Below are 17,037 nucleotides of genomic sequence, written 5' to 3'. Positions count from 1 at the left end.
TAGCAGTCCAACAAGTTGAGGCAGGGTCCCTCTGTTGAACACTGAACTCACCAGTAGAACTAGTCTAACTGCCATTCCCAAAGGCATCTAGTTTGTTCTGGATATCCAAACTCTTATCCTGATTCTTGCATAGCAAGATCTTTATCCTCAGCCTGGATGGCTGTTTTTGTGGTTTTATATGGGAGGAGTGGCCTTTGGGGGCTTAAATCTCATATCATTCAAAAGGGAAAAATCAAATTACCATGACAGCAGCAACACAGAAGCAAAATATAAATAAACATTTACAGATGACTACTAGACCACGAACATAGGAAAAAGGGAGGCAAAAATAATATAGAATATACTGGGAACTTAAAAATTAATAAAGGTAAAAGTAATAAAGGAGCACAGGAAAGAAAAGAAGAAAGAAGCAAAGTTAAAAAGACTAGTTTACAATAAACAAAGACTTTTAATATTTTCCTACTATTATTCTTCAGGGCCAGAAGTAAGACTTAGGTCCTACTCTTCTGGCCAGTAACTAAATCCTGCTGTTTTACCAAGGAAAGGTCTAACCCCAAAATCCTTCAAGCCTGCCATTTTACTTACTACCTAAAAGTGGCACTGACCATGGCAATCCAGACTGTGGAACTTAGCGTAATGGATTTCTTCTCTAAGGGAAGCCTGCCCTGTAGGAAGACTCCTGAATCTAGAACTGCTCATTGTCAGGAAGGCTGTGTACACTCTCAGCCTTACTCTAAGAGTCTCTCCAATTCCTGTTTTTCTTTAGGTCACCTTTCTGTTTCTCCATGCTGTTGAGCTGTCCTGTCCCTTCTTGATTCCTAGTGTTCCCTCTCTTCTTGGGATAGTCTCTGCCTTGTTCCCCTGACTGTTGTCATTTATGGTGTCCCACAAGAACTTCCAGCTCTTTATTTTGAAGAACTTAACCAATATCTCAAACACTAGACAAGGTCATCAGTATCATTGCTATAATATGAATGTGCCAGGCATAAAATAGTGTGGACCCCAATGCCCTGCAGAGAACATCACAAACTATTATTTGCTCCTTGGGATCTGTTCATCCACCAAATGTTTACCTAATTTTACCTTTTGTTTTAATCACTTGGCTGTTTAAATTTCAGGATAGTTTGGATTTGTCCTGCTTCACAATTTAAATGCATCTAGTAAATAAGTAACATTATAATGACAATATAATTATAATTTACTTTACAGCAACAGTGAAAGGTTCAGGAAGAGAAATGTTAGTGTCTAGTCACTTTCATAGTTAATTGCTTTAGTTATTTCTTTGTTTGTTTGTTTTTGTTTTTGTTTAGTTTTTAGAGAGGAGTTTTTCTGTGGAACAGCCTTGACTGTTTTGGAACTCTGTAGACCAGGCTGGCCTTCAACTCACAGAGATATGCCTGCCTGCCTCTGCCTCTGCCTCTCAGTTCATTCTGCTTTCAACAAGCATTTATAGGGCTGGAGAGATGGCTCAGAGGTTAAGAGCACTGGCTGCTCTTCCAGAGGTCCTGGGCTCAATTCCCAGCCACTACATGGTGGCTCACAGGCATCTACAAGGAGATCTGGTGCCCTCTTCTGGCTCTCAGGCACATATGCAAGCAGAACACTATACATAATAAATAAATAAATAAATAAATAAATAAATAAATAAATAAATAAATAAGCCCAAACATTTGTAATTACATAAAATGTGAATGCGCTTAATGAAATGTCATAATAGAAACCCTAACAAATTTTATATTGTGAAGACTGGTGGCTGCAAAAAGTCACCAGGTCATTTCTTAGTGAACCTAGCATTGCTTCTTTGTAGAGTAGATGCTTTGCAGGGTTAGAGGTGCTTACGGAATGCTCTCTCCTAGTGACCTCATTTGTTCTACTCTTCCTTTTCATGGATCTTAAAACTTAAAGTACATTCCTGCCTTGGGCTTTGCATTTACACATATATAATATATATTATATATGTGCTTATATACATATATATATGTGTATATATATGTATTCATCATTTACATCCCTCCTTAGTTTAGGTTTCTGCTGAAAGATCATCTTTTTAGCAAGGTTGTACCTTCTTGCTGTTTCCCCTCCATTAGTTTGTATCTTTCTTGCCCTTTAATTCTTCGCGCTTTGAACAAGTTTTTGATTGACAGTCCCTTTAATAACTGTAATATAAACTCCACAAAGGCTGGAAATTTATTTTATACAATGCCAAATCTCAAGTGACTAAAGCATAGTAGATGTTCAAGTCAGTGAGTAAATGTTACAGATTATATGGGGATTTTTCTTAAATACTAAATTGAGACTTAGAGAAAAATAAGTAATTAAATGGTGCAGATGAACTCCACTTTCAGAAAATACTTAGACCTGCATGGAATACAAGATCCCTTCCTCTGACAGAGCCTGACTGTGTGCTTGCCTTATCGGGAACTTTTTAATTGGCTCAGGACTCAAGGGATTATTGGGATTCTAATTCAGAAGTCTTAAAAAAATGTTTTTTTTTTTCCTGGACTGATTATCATTTGAATGATTAAATAATTGCTTCGTGGCTTTCTGGCTTCATTTTCAATAGCTTCTTAGCACTATTATATCTGCCATAATTTTCCAAAACAAGCTCTCTCTGAGATTTAGTTCTGCTTAGCTCCTCTTATGCACACATTGAGAGTGTCATCAGGATACAGTATTCCATTATCTTCTGGACTACGAGAGCTTTGGCAGATTCTGAGAGTATCTCCACGTTTGTTTGAGAAGTGTTTGCCTCACATTTAAGAACTTTTCTTTTCTCTCCCTTATAGACAGTTCAAGAAGAAGAAAAAGAGATCTACAGGCAGCTGTTGCAGATGGTCACAGGGAAACAGTTCTCTGTAGCCAAGCCCACCACACATTTTCCTTTGCACCTGTGAGTCACAAAGATATCTTATGTAAACTTAACTTTACAGTTGACTATTTGATGTTGAAACTGTATCCTTCTTTTACCAGATCTCGGTGTCTTAGTTCCAGTAAGAACTCTTTGAAAGACTCACTGTTGAGAAATGGAAACTCTTGTGCATCTCATGCAGTCAGCTCTGATTCTTCATCCTCTGGATCAGCCAGCATTCTACCTACACAGGAACGGTTGTCCCATAATGCGCGTTCCCTGTCATCCTGTACCCCAGATGTTGCATTTGGCTCCAAAGACTCTGATCTGTACCATCAGCCTCACCATCATCTCTCTACTCCACAGCAGCCAGATAACTTGTCGACACCAAACACACAGTCTGAAGGTAAATAATACTAACAGCTCCAATAACTAGTCATCTCTTGCAGGCAAAATTGTAATACATATAACTTAATACATATAAAATTTTAATTAAATACATATGATTTAATTAGCCATGCCATGATGAAACCAAACCCACAAATAAAATTCATTCCTCTGTTTTCTTGTTTTTCTCTCTCCTCCACCTCCATCCCTTCTTCCCTTTCTTCCTTTTTTAAAAGGGTATTCTTTTTTTCTGTATACAAATGACAGGATATAATATTTTTTTTAAGAGTCTTACTATGTACCTCTGGCTACTTGTCACTTGCTATATAGGAGGCTGGCCTTGAACTTGGGCAGTCCTACCTCCTCGGCTTCCAGAGAGCTGAAGAAACAGGAGTGCTCTACCTTGCTAAGCTAAATACTTTAACTTTGTGAGCAAAGAAGAGTCCAAGCTCATTCAACCCGACTGCTTCAGTAACTTCTTTTTGTTTCTTTTACTTTACAATGCAAGTGAGGTTCTTTGAAATCCTGAGAATTTTCAAACATTAAGCAAGTATTTATTGTATATGCGTTAATTTTGATAGAAGCTTTGTGTATCTCAGAAAGGTTGAAAACCCTTGCTTAGAAAGAAGAATCTCAGCTGGGTGGTAATCTCAGCTGGCAGTGGTGGCGCGCGCCTTTAATCCTAGCACTGGGGAGAGGGGGGGTAGAGGCAGGCGGATCACCTTGAGTTCAAGGCCAGCCTGGTCTACAAGAGCTAGCTCCAGGATAGGCTCCAAAACTACAAAGAAACCCTGTCTTGAAGAGCCAAAAAAAAAAAAAAAAAGAAAGAAGAATCTCCTATCTAACCCTTAGCTAGCCCAACTATCCTGTCTGAGCATTGGTGGTGGTGACAGTTTCATTACGTAGTTATCCTCAGTTTAGATTAAGTGTTCAGATAGAGGGCTCTTTTGTCACACAGCACACATCTCTGAAGGCTCTCCCTCCTTTCTCAGTTCATTTGATTTGCTGTTAGTCTTCTCGTCACTTTCTGAAAATTCTTATTTGGGGATTTAATTTTTAGCGATATCACTATTTAACTACTCATGGGCACCTCTGTTACATTTTGTGAAATGATTTGCTGAGAACTATCTTTTTATTTTCTAGAAATCTAAAATAAAAAAATTCTCAAACCTCAGGAATACATGTTGTGTAGTAGATACTGAGCTGAAGCCAGACTGGAGCAAACATCAACCTGACATTGGTCCTGTCCTTGTTCTGTGTGATGAATGTTCTAAGTCAGGGTATAATCGTTGCACTTCAGAAGGACATTTAAATACACAATGATAAAATCTGTGCTTTTAAAATTATTTCTATAAGCTCAACCTTTGTCTTTCATCTTCCCTTTTCTCTATCTCCTTCTCTTCACCTTACTTAAAACTCAAGACTTAAAATTGTGGCATGTTCTTATCCCTAGAAACAGGAGGAGGAGGGTCAATGCTGATGGACAGATGTGCCTGTGTTTTTAATGATGTCCTTATTTGGGAGGAGAAGCTCCTCCCAAGACTAGTTTCTAGGCTCAGTAAAGTGAAACTGTTCCTCTCTTTCCATCTTTATCCTTACACTATCTGTTATTTGTCCTATGCTTAATGCTTCGTTTGTGACATAGAGCGTAGCATAGTGTAGAAGCTTAAACTGAAATCAGATATGGTAAATGGTGGGATTTTACTAACAGTGAAACGCTCTTCTTGTATTTCTTTGTTTAGGATCAGACTCTGTGATTTTACTCAATGTGAAAGAATCTCAAACTCCAGCTTCCAGGTAAACCTAGGGGAAGGGTCGGCCATTTTCCTTCCGTAATCACAACTCCTTCACTAAAAGTCAATAATATAAAACTGTCTCTTTTCAAATCTCTTTCATGTGCTTTTCAAATTATCTCAGTGACTTCCTGTTCCATCTTTTTTCCTCCAGCCTTCACTCTTCTTCATTATGTCTTCCATCGTGCTAAGTTTTCTGTGGTCTTCCGTCCATGCTGTAACCACAGTTATCTTTCTAAAATTCATATCTGGTCATTAAAAAGGTTTAATGATCATTAAAATATTCAGTTACCTCAAGGATACCTTATTAAACTTGGGGTTAAGCCAAAATGCGTACGTGTGTTATAAAAAGAACTTTTCCACAAGTCTCAAATTCTCTGGCACTTTCTTTCCTTTAGTAAGTATTTATTTGAGAACCTACTCTATGTCAGATATTGGTATAGACATTAAGATAGCAAGAGTTCTTAAGGAGCTGCATTTTATTGTTTGTTTTTATTGTTTGTTTTGTTCATTTGGCGTTTTGTTATTGTTTTTGAAGCAAGGTCCCACTGTAACCTCGGCTGGCCTGGAATTTGCTATGTAGACCAGGTTAGCCTAGAACTCACAGAGATCCACCTGCCTCTGCCTCCCGAGTGCTGGGATTAAAGGCGTGTGCCACCACCGCCTGGCCAGGAGCTTCTTATTATAAAAGGTAAGAAACAAGTAGTGAGTAATAAGTGGTGATTATCAGTGCTGTGAAGAATAATGAAGTAAGAGAGACTGGGGTGAGGTCCGTTTATCTAAGGTGGCTGGAGCAAGTCTCTGGTCAAATGCCAACCCATGGAAGTCAGCGAGGAAGCCATGTTTGTAAATAGATTCCTGCGTGTGTCTTGACATACTAGACTATTGTTAGTCTGTAAATATACATGTTTGTGTCTTCTCTCACTGTTCCTTCTGTCTTTCATGTACTTTCTCCTTCAGCTTGTCTGACACTGGTCTAAGGCTCAGTTGAGATGTGCTCTTCCACAGAGTTTTACTTCTCCCGGGGTTTCAAGTCCTCTGTAGCAATTCCATAGCCTGCTGTGTGCCACCACACACAGCGTGGCAGTGTGACTGCTTGGGTGATGATTAGTAGCCAGTTGTCAGGGGATGATTACAGGTGACCAGATGCTGTCTCAGCCCATTCCTCTACTTTGCAGCTCCCACATTTATTCTAAGCTTTTGGTGTTTTTTTTTTTTTTAACGTTCTCTCTGTTAAGTCTTTCAAGGAGACTTTATTAGTTGGATTCATTATTTCTTACGTGGTGTTTAGAGTCGGGTCTAACTTCTGCTTTTAGCTTTTTTGGCCTTCATGTGAGTCTGTTATTCTCTTGAACCACATTTGTCAGTGTGAAGAGTGGCATAAAATAGCTGTGGTGGTGCAGACCTGTAATTGCAGCACTCACAGAGGGGAAGCAGGAGAGTCACGTCATCCTCATGTGCACAATGAGTTTGAACCCAGCCTGGACTGCATGAGACCGAGTCTCTGAGTGATGGTGACGATGATGATGATAGTAGGGTGCTTACAAACACGCCCTGGAGAAGTAAACAGAAGCTAGTATTCTTTCCTGGGAGAAGTTGATATTAGATAGAGTACTTTCCGTTTCCCATTGGTTCTTTACTGTGTGTGCCTTTCCTTTATGGGGGATTTCTCCTAGAAGTGACTTGAAATGTGAGCAGTTTAACAAGGCAGGTGGAGTGATGTCCTTGGCTAGGTTAAAGTCTGCTTTTTCAAGACTTGGCTGGTTGCCTTTCTAGTTTAGTTTCAGCCACTGCCTTTCAGTTAGCTTCCTATGGTGAGGGCCTGCCCTGTTTTCCCAGAATGTAGCATCCACACCTCTATACTTTATACACTCTTGATTCTTCTGCCTGGGATTCCCTTTCTTTGCTTGACCACTGATTGATTCTTCCTTCCTTCCTTCCTTCCTTCCTTCCTTCCTTCCTTCCTTCCTTCCTTCCTTCCTTCCTTCCTTCCTTCCTTCCTTTCTGCACATTGGTGTTTTTGCCTTCATCTATGTCTGTGTGAAGGTGTTGGATCCTGTGGAACTGGAGTCACAGACAGTGTGAGCTGCCATGTGGGTGCTGGGAATGGAACCCTGGTCCTCTGAAAGAGCAATCAGTGCTCTTAACCTCTGGGCCATCTCTCCAGCCCCCCAATTCTGACTTTTCAAAATCTGAATCAGGTGTTATTTTTTTTCAAGGTGTTGTCTGAATCCCCAGATGACATTAAATACTCCACCTTCCCTATATCTTTACTACTAATGTCTTTGCATGTAACTCCCCAGTACTAATTGTAGTGCCTCAGAGTGGTAGGTGCTTAGTAAGTAAATCTTTCCCAAATAAGTGGTCTTTCCAGAAAGCCCAAAATGCCCCCTTGAATAGCCCAAGTCCTCAGTTTTCCTTGTTTAATGTGTTAGCATACTGAAATACATTTCAGCATGGGAGGAAAAAGCATAGTCTTTGGAACTGGACAGCTAATACTTGTTGTTTCAATACGGTTTGTCCTTCTGAACCTTAGGGTGGTTTTGTTTGTTATAAAGTATGAGTAATATAATTTCATGTTACATATTATATTGAAGATGAACTAATATGGAGATTTTCATGTGGCTTAACAATATGTAAAACTACTAGAGCAGTTTTACATACAGAGCACTAAGAACAGCTCTGCTTGTAGCTCTTACTACTGTGTGCCTCGGTTATATCTCTGTAGAAATTCAGTTTCCCTTATAGTTGTCCTTCCTGAATCAACAGATACCTGAGTCCATTGAAGACAAGTACTTGCCCCTACATTATTCATTTATTCAGCAGTCATGGGTCTGCTCTGTACCAGACAGTTGTAGAGGATACAGTAATTTATAAATAGACAAAAAAAATCTTTATTCTCAATCAAGGAGTGCAGACAAATTCATGAGGAATCATGGGTAATTTTTTTTTACATCTTTGTATCATGTAATAAACATCTTCTCATGTTGATTCTTTTTATTTGTGTCATACACTAAAACTACACTGCTACTGAAGATTTCGGACTTGGTTGTTATATCAGGTGTTCATTGTGCCACAGATACTCAGCTCTCGTTAATCTTAATGACACTGACGAGGCAGAACAGTATTTTTAGTGCCAAGTCACAGCCTAAGGGTGACTAGGGACCAAAAGAACGCTAACCTCTCTGTATTTTACACACTTGAAGCTGAAGCCCATAGAGGTGAAGTGACTTGCTTAGAATCACAGAACTAAATGGAACTAGGTCTCCTAACTTTCATTTGGATGCTGTATTTACTTGTTTTTATGGACCTCAAAGGATTCCTTTGGAAGAATGTTTGTTCTTCTAACATTTGTGGTAGATCCCTTAGTTAGGGGTTTGCAAAGAAATAAAGCAGTTGAGAGGGGAAAAGCTGTTGGAACAGTTAGCATTCCTGTGACCCTACTCAGTGTTTCTCCTTTGGGTGCCCACGAGAGTGTTGCAGACTGGAGTAAGCCTGCCATCCCTGGAGTAGCTGGTTGTACACGTCTCTGCCTTGGCTCAGTGATACCCTTCACCATATGCATGTCTCATACAAGAGTACTGGGCTGCACTTCATTCCCCTCTGAGCATTGGCTCATCCTTTAGTACATGTGTAGTGTTCATGTTCTTAAGTTTCAGTTAGTTACTTTGTGTCAGTTGGCTCTCTTTCATTCCATAATTGCAGAGTAATTTTACAAACTGTTGGGACTATTGCTTTTGTTGGTGAAAATTTTTGAATTTCTAACTCTTGTTTATTTTCTTTCCCCATCTATAGTCCTACTTTCTTCCAGGCAGAGCTGTGGATCAAAGAATTGTAAGTTATTGTTATTGATACTATTTTTCTTCTCATTTAATTTTCATTTAGAAAGAAATCAAACAACTAGTTATCCTAATTGTTTTTACTCAGTAAGAGTTCCAGGACAGCCAGAGATACAGGGTAACCCTGTCTAGAAAAAAAAAAATATGTATTTGTACTTTTCAGATATTAGGTTTTTAAGATTCTCTTAGAGTTACAATAGTTTGGGTTTTTTTTCCAGATTTTATGTATTTTTATTTGATGTGTTTTGCCTGTGTGTGTGTGCATCTTATGCATGCAGTGCCCACAGAGGCCAGAAGGGGGTGCAGGGTCTTCTGGAACTAGAGTTTTGTGAGCCTCCATATGGGTACTGGGAACTGAACCCAAATCCTCTGAAGTTCTTAACCATTGAGCCAAATTGAGCCATCTCTTCAGCCCCAATTAGGAGATTTCTATTTTTATATTTGTCAACTATGTAACAGTTGCTGCTGAAGCTAAATTGAATTGGAAAATATTCCAGAGTTAGCTATGTATAAAAAGAAAAGTAAATGCCTTTTTTTTTTTTTTTTTTTTTTTTTTTTTGGTTTTTCGAGACAGGGTTTCTCTGTAACTTTGGAGCCTGTCCTGGAACTAGCTCTTGTGATCCACCTGCCTCTGCCTCCCAAGTGCTGGGATTAAAGGCGTGCGCCACCACCGCCTGGCTAAAGTAAATGCCTTTATTTTGTTATTAGATAAACTGTTGAGTTTTTACAGAGTTTGAGAAATTATTGAAAGCATTTAATTTCAAGCACCAAAGTCTTTTCAGTACTTATCAGCCCTTGGTCTTTGCGAGTCTAAATACATAGTATTTAGCTGTAGCCTTGACAGTGTACTATTTTCTCTAGGACTCAGTTCTGCTTGTGGATTTCTAGTGAAGCTTTACTCTCACCAGCCTCCTTAAGAGGCACACTTTTGAAACAAGGCTTTATTTACAGAAGTCACACATATTATACTTAAATTACTCCAGTAAACATGTTAGAATAGTTTAAATAACCATGTTGTTTTACTATGTCTTAACATGTCCATGTGGTGAGGTTTGAGTGGAGTCTGTACTGTGAGCTCTATTTAACGCTGCACACCTGCAGTGCATTGCAAAGATGTGGTTGGGCTGAGACGCTGGTCTGACTCTCCTCTCTCCATTAGAACTAGTGTTTATGATTCTCGAGCCCGGGAAAGATTGCGCCAGATTGAAGAACAGAAAGCACTGGCACTGCAGCTTCAAAACCAGGTAAGAAACAAGAAGTGTTAAGATTAAAGTAAGGACTGCACCGGCGGCCCGGTAACCAAGAGCACCGGTTCTATTCCCAGCACCCACATGGCAGCTCACAGCCATCAGGAGCTTCAGTTGCAGGGATTCCAGCACCCTCTTCTGGCCTCTTCAGAAATCAGGCACCTACTTGGTACACTTTGTGCAGGCAAAGCACTCATACATAAAAAATAAAAGTAAATGTAATCTCTTTTTTTCTTTAAGATAATAAGTTAAATAGCATATCCAGGCTGGAGCTGTCGGGGAGGTTAGCTGTGCTTGAGTGATGGCTCTACGCTCGTGCAGTAGCTCAGCAGTTACTGTAAATGGCTGATGTGCAGACTGACTCACCTCACAGAAGTCAGGTGGTAGATTTCTTTGTCCCACTCATTCTAAAGTTCTCTTTCCAGAGATTGCAGGAGCAGGAACATGCAGTACTTGATTCCATAGAACTGCACCTTCGTGTACCTCTTGAAAAGGAGATTCCTGTCACAGTCGCCCAGGAAACGGGGAAAAAAAGTCATGAGCTAACTGATAGTGAAAATGAATTTCCTGAAATTACAGAGGTAAAGTACATACTGGTCTACAAAGCAAGTTCCAGGACAACTAGAGCTGTTACACAGAGAAACCCCTGTCTCAAAAAAAAAAAAAAGAAAAGAAAAGAAAATTCCTTCAGTAGAGCAGGGTGTTGTGGCACACGCCTTTAATCCCAGCATACCAGAAGCAGAGGCATATGAATTTCTGCATTTGAAGCCAGTCTGGTTTACATAGATGTTCCATGCCAGCCAGAGCTACACAGTTAAATCCTGTGTTGAAAAGAAAATCTAAAGAGCCCACCACTTTATATATGCTGGCTGCGCCGCCAGGCTCAGATAGGAAATCATTTTATAATACATTGTGTTATAAAAGCTAAGAAATACTATTTCTTTTTGTGTTTTTGTTTTGTCTTGTTTTTTAATTAGCATACAAAGAAATGGGTTTCATTATGATATTTTCATACATTGTTTTTGTAATGTTGCTTTTTAAGCAATAATCGTTGTGAACATTTTTGAAGATACTTAGAAGTCTTATGTTCCTTAATTCATGCCTTTTTCAGAACATTATTGGTCCTGGGATACAGCTTGGTGGTAGAGTGTTTGCTTCACATGTGCAAGGCCTGGGTCCTCAGTTTGATTTCAGCACCATTAAGATGGAAAGAAGTGCATGTAACCAGTGATCATCACATACTTATTGGAAAAAAAAATGAAATGTTTGCCCTGGCAATGCTGAAGCATGCATGAGCAGCCCGTATATGGTGGTTCTGTTGAACTTGTCCATAGTGGGTCTCATAGTCTTAAGCTGATGAAGACGACTGACCAGGTCTCTTCCTCACATACTTACAGTTGTATTAAATTCCATATTTTATCTTTAAAAGTTAAACAAAATACTGTTTGTGAAAAGTGCATCTAACTTAACTAAAAGATGCTACCTTTACTCCATGGTGCCTTTTGTGTAAGCTTCTGTCTTGGGAAACCATTTGAACCAGAAATATAAAACATAAAGAAGTCCTTTAAAGAGCTTGGAAAGTTTGAGCAAAGTTTATTTCAGTCTTCAGGAACTGATATGAAACAAGGATCTGAATATTGTGTGAGAAAGAAAGGACTAAGGATGGTGGGAGGGAGTAATGAGGAAGGAAACGTTAGATGCAGACCGACAACAGTAAACTCGGAAGTATTGGCTGTGGTAAGTACAGTCTGGAGACTTGGGAGAAGCCAAACCATTGTGTACCATCTTTTGTTTTAGGAAATGGAGAAAGAAATAAAGAATGTATTTCGTAATGGTAACCAGGATGAAGTCCTCAGTGAAGCGTTCCGCTTGACCATTACACGCAAAGATATTCAAACTCTAAACCATCTGAACTGGCTCAACGATGAGGTAACCTTGCACTTACTTTATATGCAAATAGTAAGTAAATATTAAATGAAAACTGAAAGCATTATCTCACTGTTTCTCGAAATGTGGTCCTTAGATGACCTGCATCTGAACCCCTCTCTCCCAGGCTCTCAGTATGAATGAATGTGGTACAGAGAAGCGAAGCCTTTTAACAAGCTCCATGCTTCTGTGTGCTTTAAAGACTCAATGTTCCTGATTCCGTCCGCTCTTGTAGATGCTGAAGGAAAGGCCATCCACACAGGGATATTCTCACTCTGCTCGAGGCACCTGCTATGCAGTTCATATTTCTGAGCAAATATTTAATGTCTGACCTTATTGCAGCATGAGGGACTACTTTGGGAATTCTAGGCAGAAACCAGGTCCATTTCCTTTTCCTCATCTGGCTTTAGGTTACTTACATTGCATATGATAAGCTTTCTGGGGTAGCCTTCATTTGTTCATGATGTTTTTAAAGCTGATAGTGAAAAAAATATTTTTATGCAGTTGATATATACCAAGAGGGGGAATGACTTCACCTCCCAATTCTAATTAAATATATTAATTATGGCATGGTCTTTAAATTGATTGGTCTTCATCCTAAACTTTTAAAAACTTGTTTCACTTTAGAAGGATTTATTCCTACTTTTTATTTATTATTGTGTACATAAGACATGTAAAAGACAAAGCATGGGGCAATTAAGAAACTCCCAAGGTCATAGATGTTATAGTAAATAGCAGGCACTGGTGTTCATTGTAGATCACTGCCTTGAATTGAATTGGATCTGTTATGGAATTAGATGTGTAGAACTTCAGACCATGTTGATTCCCTTGGGGGTCAGCTGAACTGCTCCATTGTCTGTGTGACAATGATTAGTTTAGGAGATAAAAATTTCAGAGACTTGCCACTCTTTGAGTACATTTTTTTGACTAGCAGTAGTAAGGAACATATGATTTGATATCTCTATCAGAAATATCTTTTGACTCTTCAGGTATTAGAACACTGGATTAAATTTATAGTGGAGAAGAGCTCACTGAATTATCAAGGAGAACAAAATTCAATAATAATCAAAAGTGTTCTCTTATAAATTGTTTTTGGTTTGTAATTACCATTTTTCTTTTTCCTGTCACTGCTGGAAAAGAATGTCAATTATTCCTAAAGGATTTTAGACCTTTTATTATAAATTATGCCAAACCTAGGGGGCAGCAGTGAGTAGGATATAAGCTGAATTCTTGCCCTTCACTGTGGCTGTAAGCTCAGAAATTCCTTACAGAGGCAGCATTCATCAGGATAGTTTCCATTTCCCAGACCTATGAGAAGCTGGACTTGAAGCATGGAAAATTAATGGGAATTACATGATTTAGAATCGATTGGGGGAGGAGAGGGTCCTTCTCTATTGTAGCCTTGTCACACATGCCGGTAATGTTTCCAGCAGTGCTTTTCTTTTGAGTTCAGAGAATTAGCTCTCAAAACAGGTGTAAAGATGAAAACAAGAACTGTTTTAAGAAGCACCAATTTAAAAGAATCAAATTTCTTAGCCTTAAACAGCCAGCATTCTGATGCACTATTAGATACACCTAAATTCTGATGTCTATTTTACAGATACTTTTCTTTTTCAGTTATGAATATTCAGTCTTTTGCAAGTAGCTCATAGTTTTTCAATTCTATTCTTCCCTCAAATATAGATACAAGAGGTAGAGGTAGAGGTTAGAGGTTAGAGGTTAGAGGTAGAGGTAGAGAGGTAAAGGAGATACAAGAGTATCTATATTTGCACACAAAGACCAGAAGAGTGTGCTGAATTTTCTGAGACTGGAGTTAGAGACTCTCGAGAGCCACTCTGTAGGTGCTGAGAATTAAACCCAGATCTTCTCGAAGAGCAGCCAGTGCTCTTAGCTGCTGAACCAGTTCTCCAGCCCCTTGAGCATTGTTTTTTTTTTTTTTGTTTTTCGAGACAGGGTTTCTCTGTGGTTTTGGAGCCTGTCCTGGAACTAGCTCTGTAGACCAGGCTGGTCTTGAACTCACAGAGATCCGCCTGCCTCTGCCTCCCAAGTGCTGGGATTAAAGGCGTGCGCCACCACTGCCTGGCTTGAGCATTGTTTTATAGATGATTAAATAAATTTAAAAATACGTGTTTAGGTATTTGTACAGATAAAACTAGTTTTGTTTCTGCTCAGGGTATTGTAAAAGGGGAAAGATTTACCCTTTCAACCAATATTCTGAAAAATAAAACAAAAAACAAATAACAATTTCTATACATTGCGTAAATGTATACAGCAGTGGTCCCTGAGAGAAGTGAAATAAAGAGGGTAACTCTATAGTTTATAAAAACATGGTTGTGGAGATACAGCAATAGATACCCAAGGTGAAACATGGAAGAAGAAAGCTGGCAAGACCATCAGTGAGTTCTGGGATGTTATCACACAGCCTGACTTTGCAGTTGGAATCCTAGAATGAGAAATAAAGTCATTAGCAACATCTAAAAATCTGTGTAAGAAACTAGTGATGAAAATGTCCTAAACTTGAAGCCTAGGAACTGATATTTATGAAATCAAACATATCCAAAGTAGAAGAAATGCCATGCTAAAATGTATAATTTTAGCCAAAAAAAAAAAAGAGGTACATTAAGTGCAGAGGGACAAAGAATAATTTGTTAGGAACCATACATGCCAGAAGACATTTGAAATACTGAAGAGGAAAAACAAATATTATCATAAATGCTGTAACCAATACATATCCTTTCGAAGTAAGCTTTGCTCTTTTACTTTTATTCCTTGTAATGTGTGCACACCAGAGTGCGTGCGAAGTCAGAGCATAACTAGTGGGAATTGGCTCTCTCCACCTTGTGGGTCCCAGGGATAGAACCCAGGTTGTCAGGTTGGCAGCGAGCACTTTTACCCAGGGAGTTAGCTGTCTAGCCTGCTGAAAGCTCTGCTTCTGACATAGTGCTGAGAGAATCCACTGCCAGCAGACAGGTGCTGAAGAAATGTTCCATGTTCCTTGGGCATAAGAACATAGAATGAAAATCAGCCTGCAAACGAGTAAAGAGATTAGGCTGTTTTCATCTCTAAAAGACCACTGATTAAAACCAAGCTGAACAACATCTTGTTTTAGTGGAGCTGATGTTAGAAATAGATGTTTGATAATTATAGCATAAAGGAGAAAACAAAATGGAGTTCATGCTAACTACTGTCAGATTCTCCCTTCTATATGTAGTAGTATAATATGAACATAGACTGATGTCATTAAAAACCTACGAAGATCAAATCCCAGAGCAGTGACAAGAACAGAGGTATACTTATAAGTAATATCCCAGCTAAATGCAACTAAAAACCCAAAGGAGGAAAAGATAGAAAAGAAGAAACCATACAAACATGGAAATGGGGTATGGTAATGGATTTAACTCAGCCATATCAGTGTCAAATCACAATGATCTAGCCCGGCCCAGTCTGGCAGAAATACAGTGTGAGCCATGTAATTACTTTAAATTGAATAGTAGTATCATTTTTAGAAGAGGGCTGGGATGTAGTTCAGTTGGTAGAATGCTTGCTTTACATGCATGTGGCTGTGGCTTTGACCTCTAGCACTAGAAGAAAAGAGAACTAAATAAAATAAATGTTTAATTTAAGCTAGTTATATCCAAAATATGTCATTTTTGGTTTATAGTCCATATTAAAATATTAATGAGTTATTTTACTTGCTCTTTGAAGTAGGCTGTAAATTTTGCATCTTAGTTTGTAATAGTCATAACTCAAGAAATTAACCTTGGATAGTTGCTATCATATTAAACAAGTGTGAATGAAAAAAATTTTTTTAAAGCATTGAGTTTGAAAGTAGAGATTGTTAGACTGGGTAAAAGAAAATTGTCTATAAGAAGCATCCTTTCCTGCATGCCTAGGAATTGAACCCAAGACCTGTGTGTGTTAGCTATGTGCTCTGTAGTAAGCCACACACCAACTATACAAGATCCTGTTCTGAATGTAAGGGTACGGATAGGTTTACAAATTCAGGGATGGCAAAGTTATACCATGCAAACATTAATTAAAGAAGCCAAGTGGCTGTTAAAGTATACAAAGCTTATTTTGGAGTTGGGAGCTGTTAGCGCTGGTAGTGATCTCACAGCAGAGACCGCTTCATTAGGGGAGCTTGACAGCCTACATCCTTACACATTCATAACTTTCAGAACATGGGAAGGAGAACTGGTAGAACCAGGAGCAGTAGGAGAAAACGAGGCTGCAAAGACTCCAACACTCCTCTCTCCCTAAGTAGCTGATAGAATAAGCAGAGACTGAGTGAAGAAACCGCATAACTGGTACATTTCCTGCTTTCATTTGTCCTCCAAGAGCCTAGTCTCCAAATCATTGCTAATAACTGATTTACATGGTGAACTGGAAACTAGCAAGAAGATATATGTACCCCTTTTTGGGGGCAGGAGTCTACTTTGCAAAACTCACACCAATTATTAACCAGTTGTTTCCAAAGTATGGGCCCACAAAATAATACTGAAATATTGGAATGTGGTATTTGTAACTTCACCAGGGAAGGAAAGGTCTTGGGGAAATCTTACAGCAGATGCGAGAAGAGGGAGGAACTGAGGTAGAGTCTACATAGCAGACTGCAAGTACACAGGCTGCTACCCAGCGGGGCCACCATTTGTAAGCCTCGTCTTTGAAGAGAAAAGCCTTTCAGCTCTTCAGCATTGCAGTAGCCTTCATGTAGAGACAGTATTCCTGTTTGGTTGGTTGTAGGAAAGTAAAACAGTAAGGCTATAAGGAAGTTCCATGCTCAGTGGATTTTTCTGGCAGAATGAGAGCTAGAGGTGGAGCTCAGGCATTTTAGTCAAGAGTTCTAACTTGTAGAACACAATTTTTTTTTTTTTTTTTTTTTTTTTTTTGTTTTTGTTTTTCGAGACAGGGTTTCTCTGTGGTTTTGGAGCCTGTCCTGGAACTAGCTCTTGTAGACCAGGCTGGTCTCGAACTCACAGAGATCCGCCTGCCTCTGC

At 39.1% G+C, this 17,037-nt stretch overlaps 1 protein-coding gene across 5 annotated transcripts in view; it reads left to right on the top strand.

The window, feature by feature from the left end:
* The window catches only part of Senp1 (SUMO specific peptidase 1), a 59,925-nt gene that overhangs the window by 28,889 nt on the left and 13,999 nt on the right, over positions 1 to 17,037 (top strand). For all 5 annotated transcript variants that reach the window (XM_057791993.1, XM_057791992.1, XM_057791990.1 and 2 more), the window contains 7 exons: positions 2,787 to 2,890; positions 2,971 to 3,254; positions 4,978 to 5,032; positions 8,824 to 8,862; positions 10,027 to 10,111; positions 10,540 to 10,695; positions 11,912 to 12,043. In XM_057791993.1, coding sequence (XP_057647976.1) covers positions 2,787 to 2,890; positions 2,971 to 3,254; positions 4,978 to 5,032; positions 8,824 to 8,862; positions 10,027 to 10,111; positions 10,540 to 10,695; positions 11,912 to 12,043 — 855 coding nt within the window. The remainder of the gene's footprint in view (positions 1 to 2,786; positions 2,891 to 2,970; positions 3,255 to 4,977; positions 5,033 to 8,823; positions 8,863 to 10,026; positions 10,112 to 10,539; positions 10,696 to 11,911; positions 12,044 to 17,037) is intronic.

The sequence above is a fragment of the Chionomys nivalis genome, chromosome 17 (genome assembly GCF_950005125.1).
Source record: "Chionomys nivalis chromosome 17, mChiNiv1.1, whole genome shotgun sequence".
In the NCBI taxonomy this organism is placed as follows: Eukaryota; Metazoa; Chordata; class Mammalia; order Rodentia; family Cricetidae; genus Chionomys; species Chionomys nivalis.
This window is presented reverse-complemented; position numbering and strand designations above follow the sequence as displayed.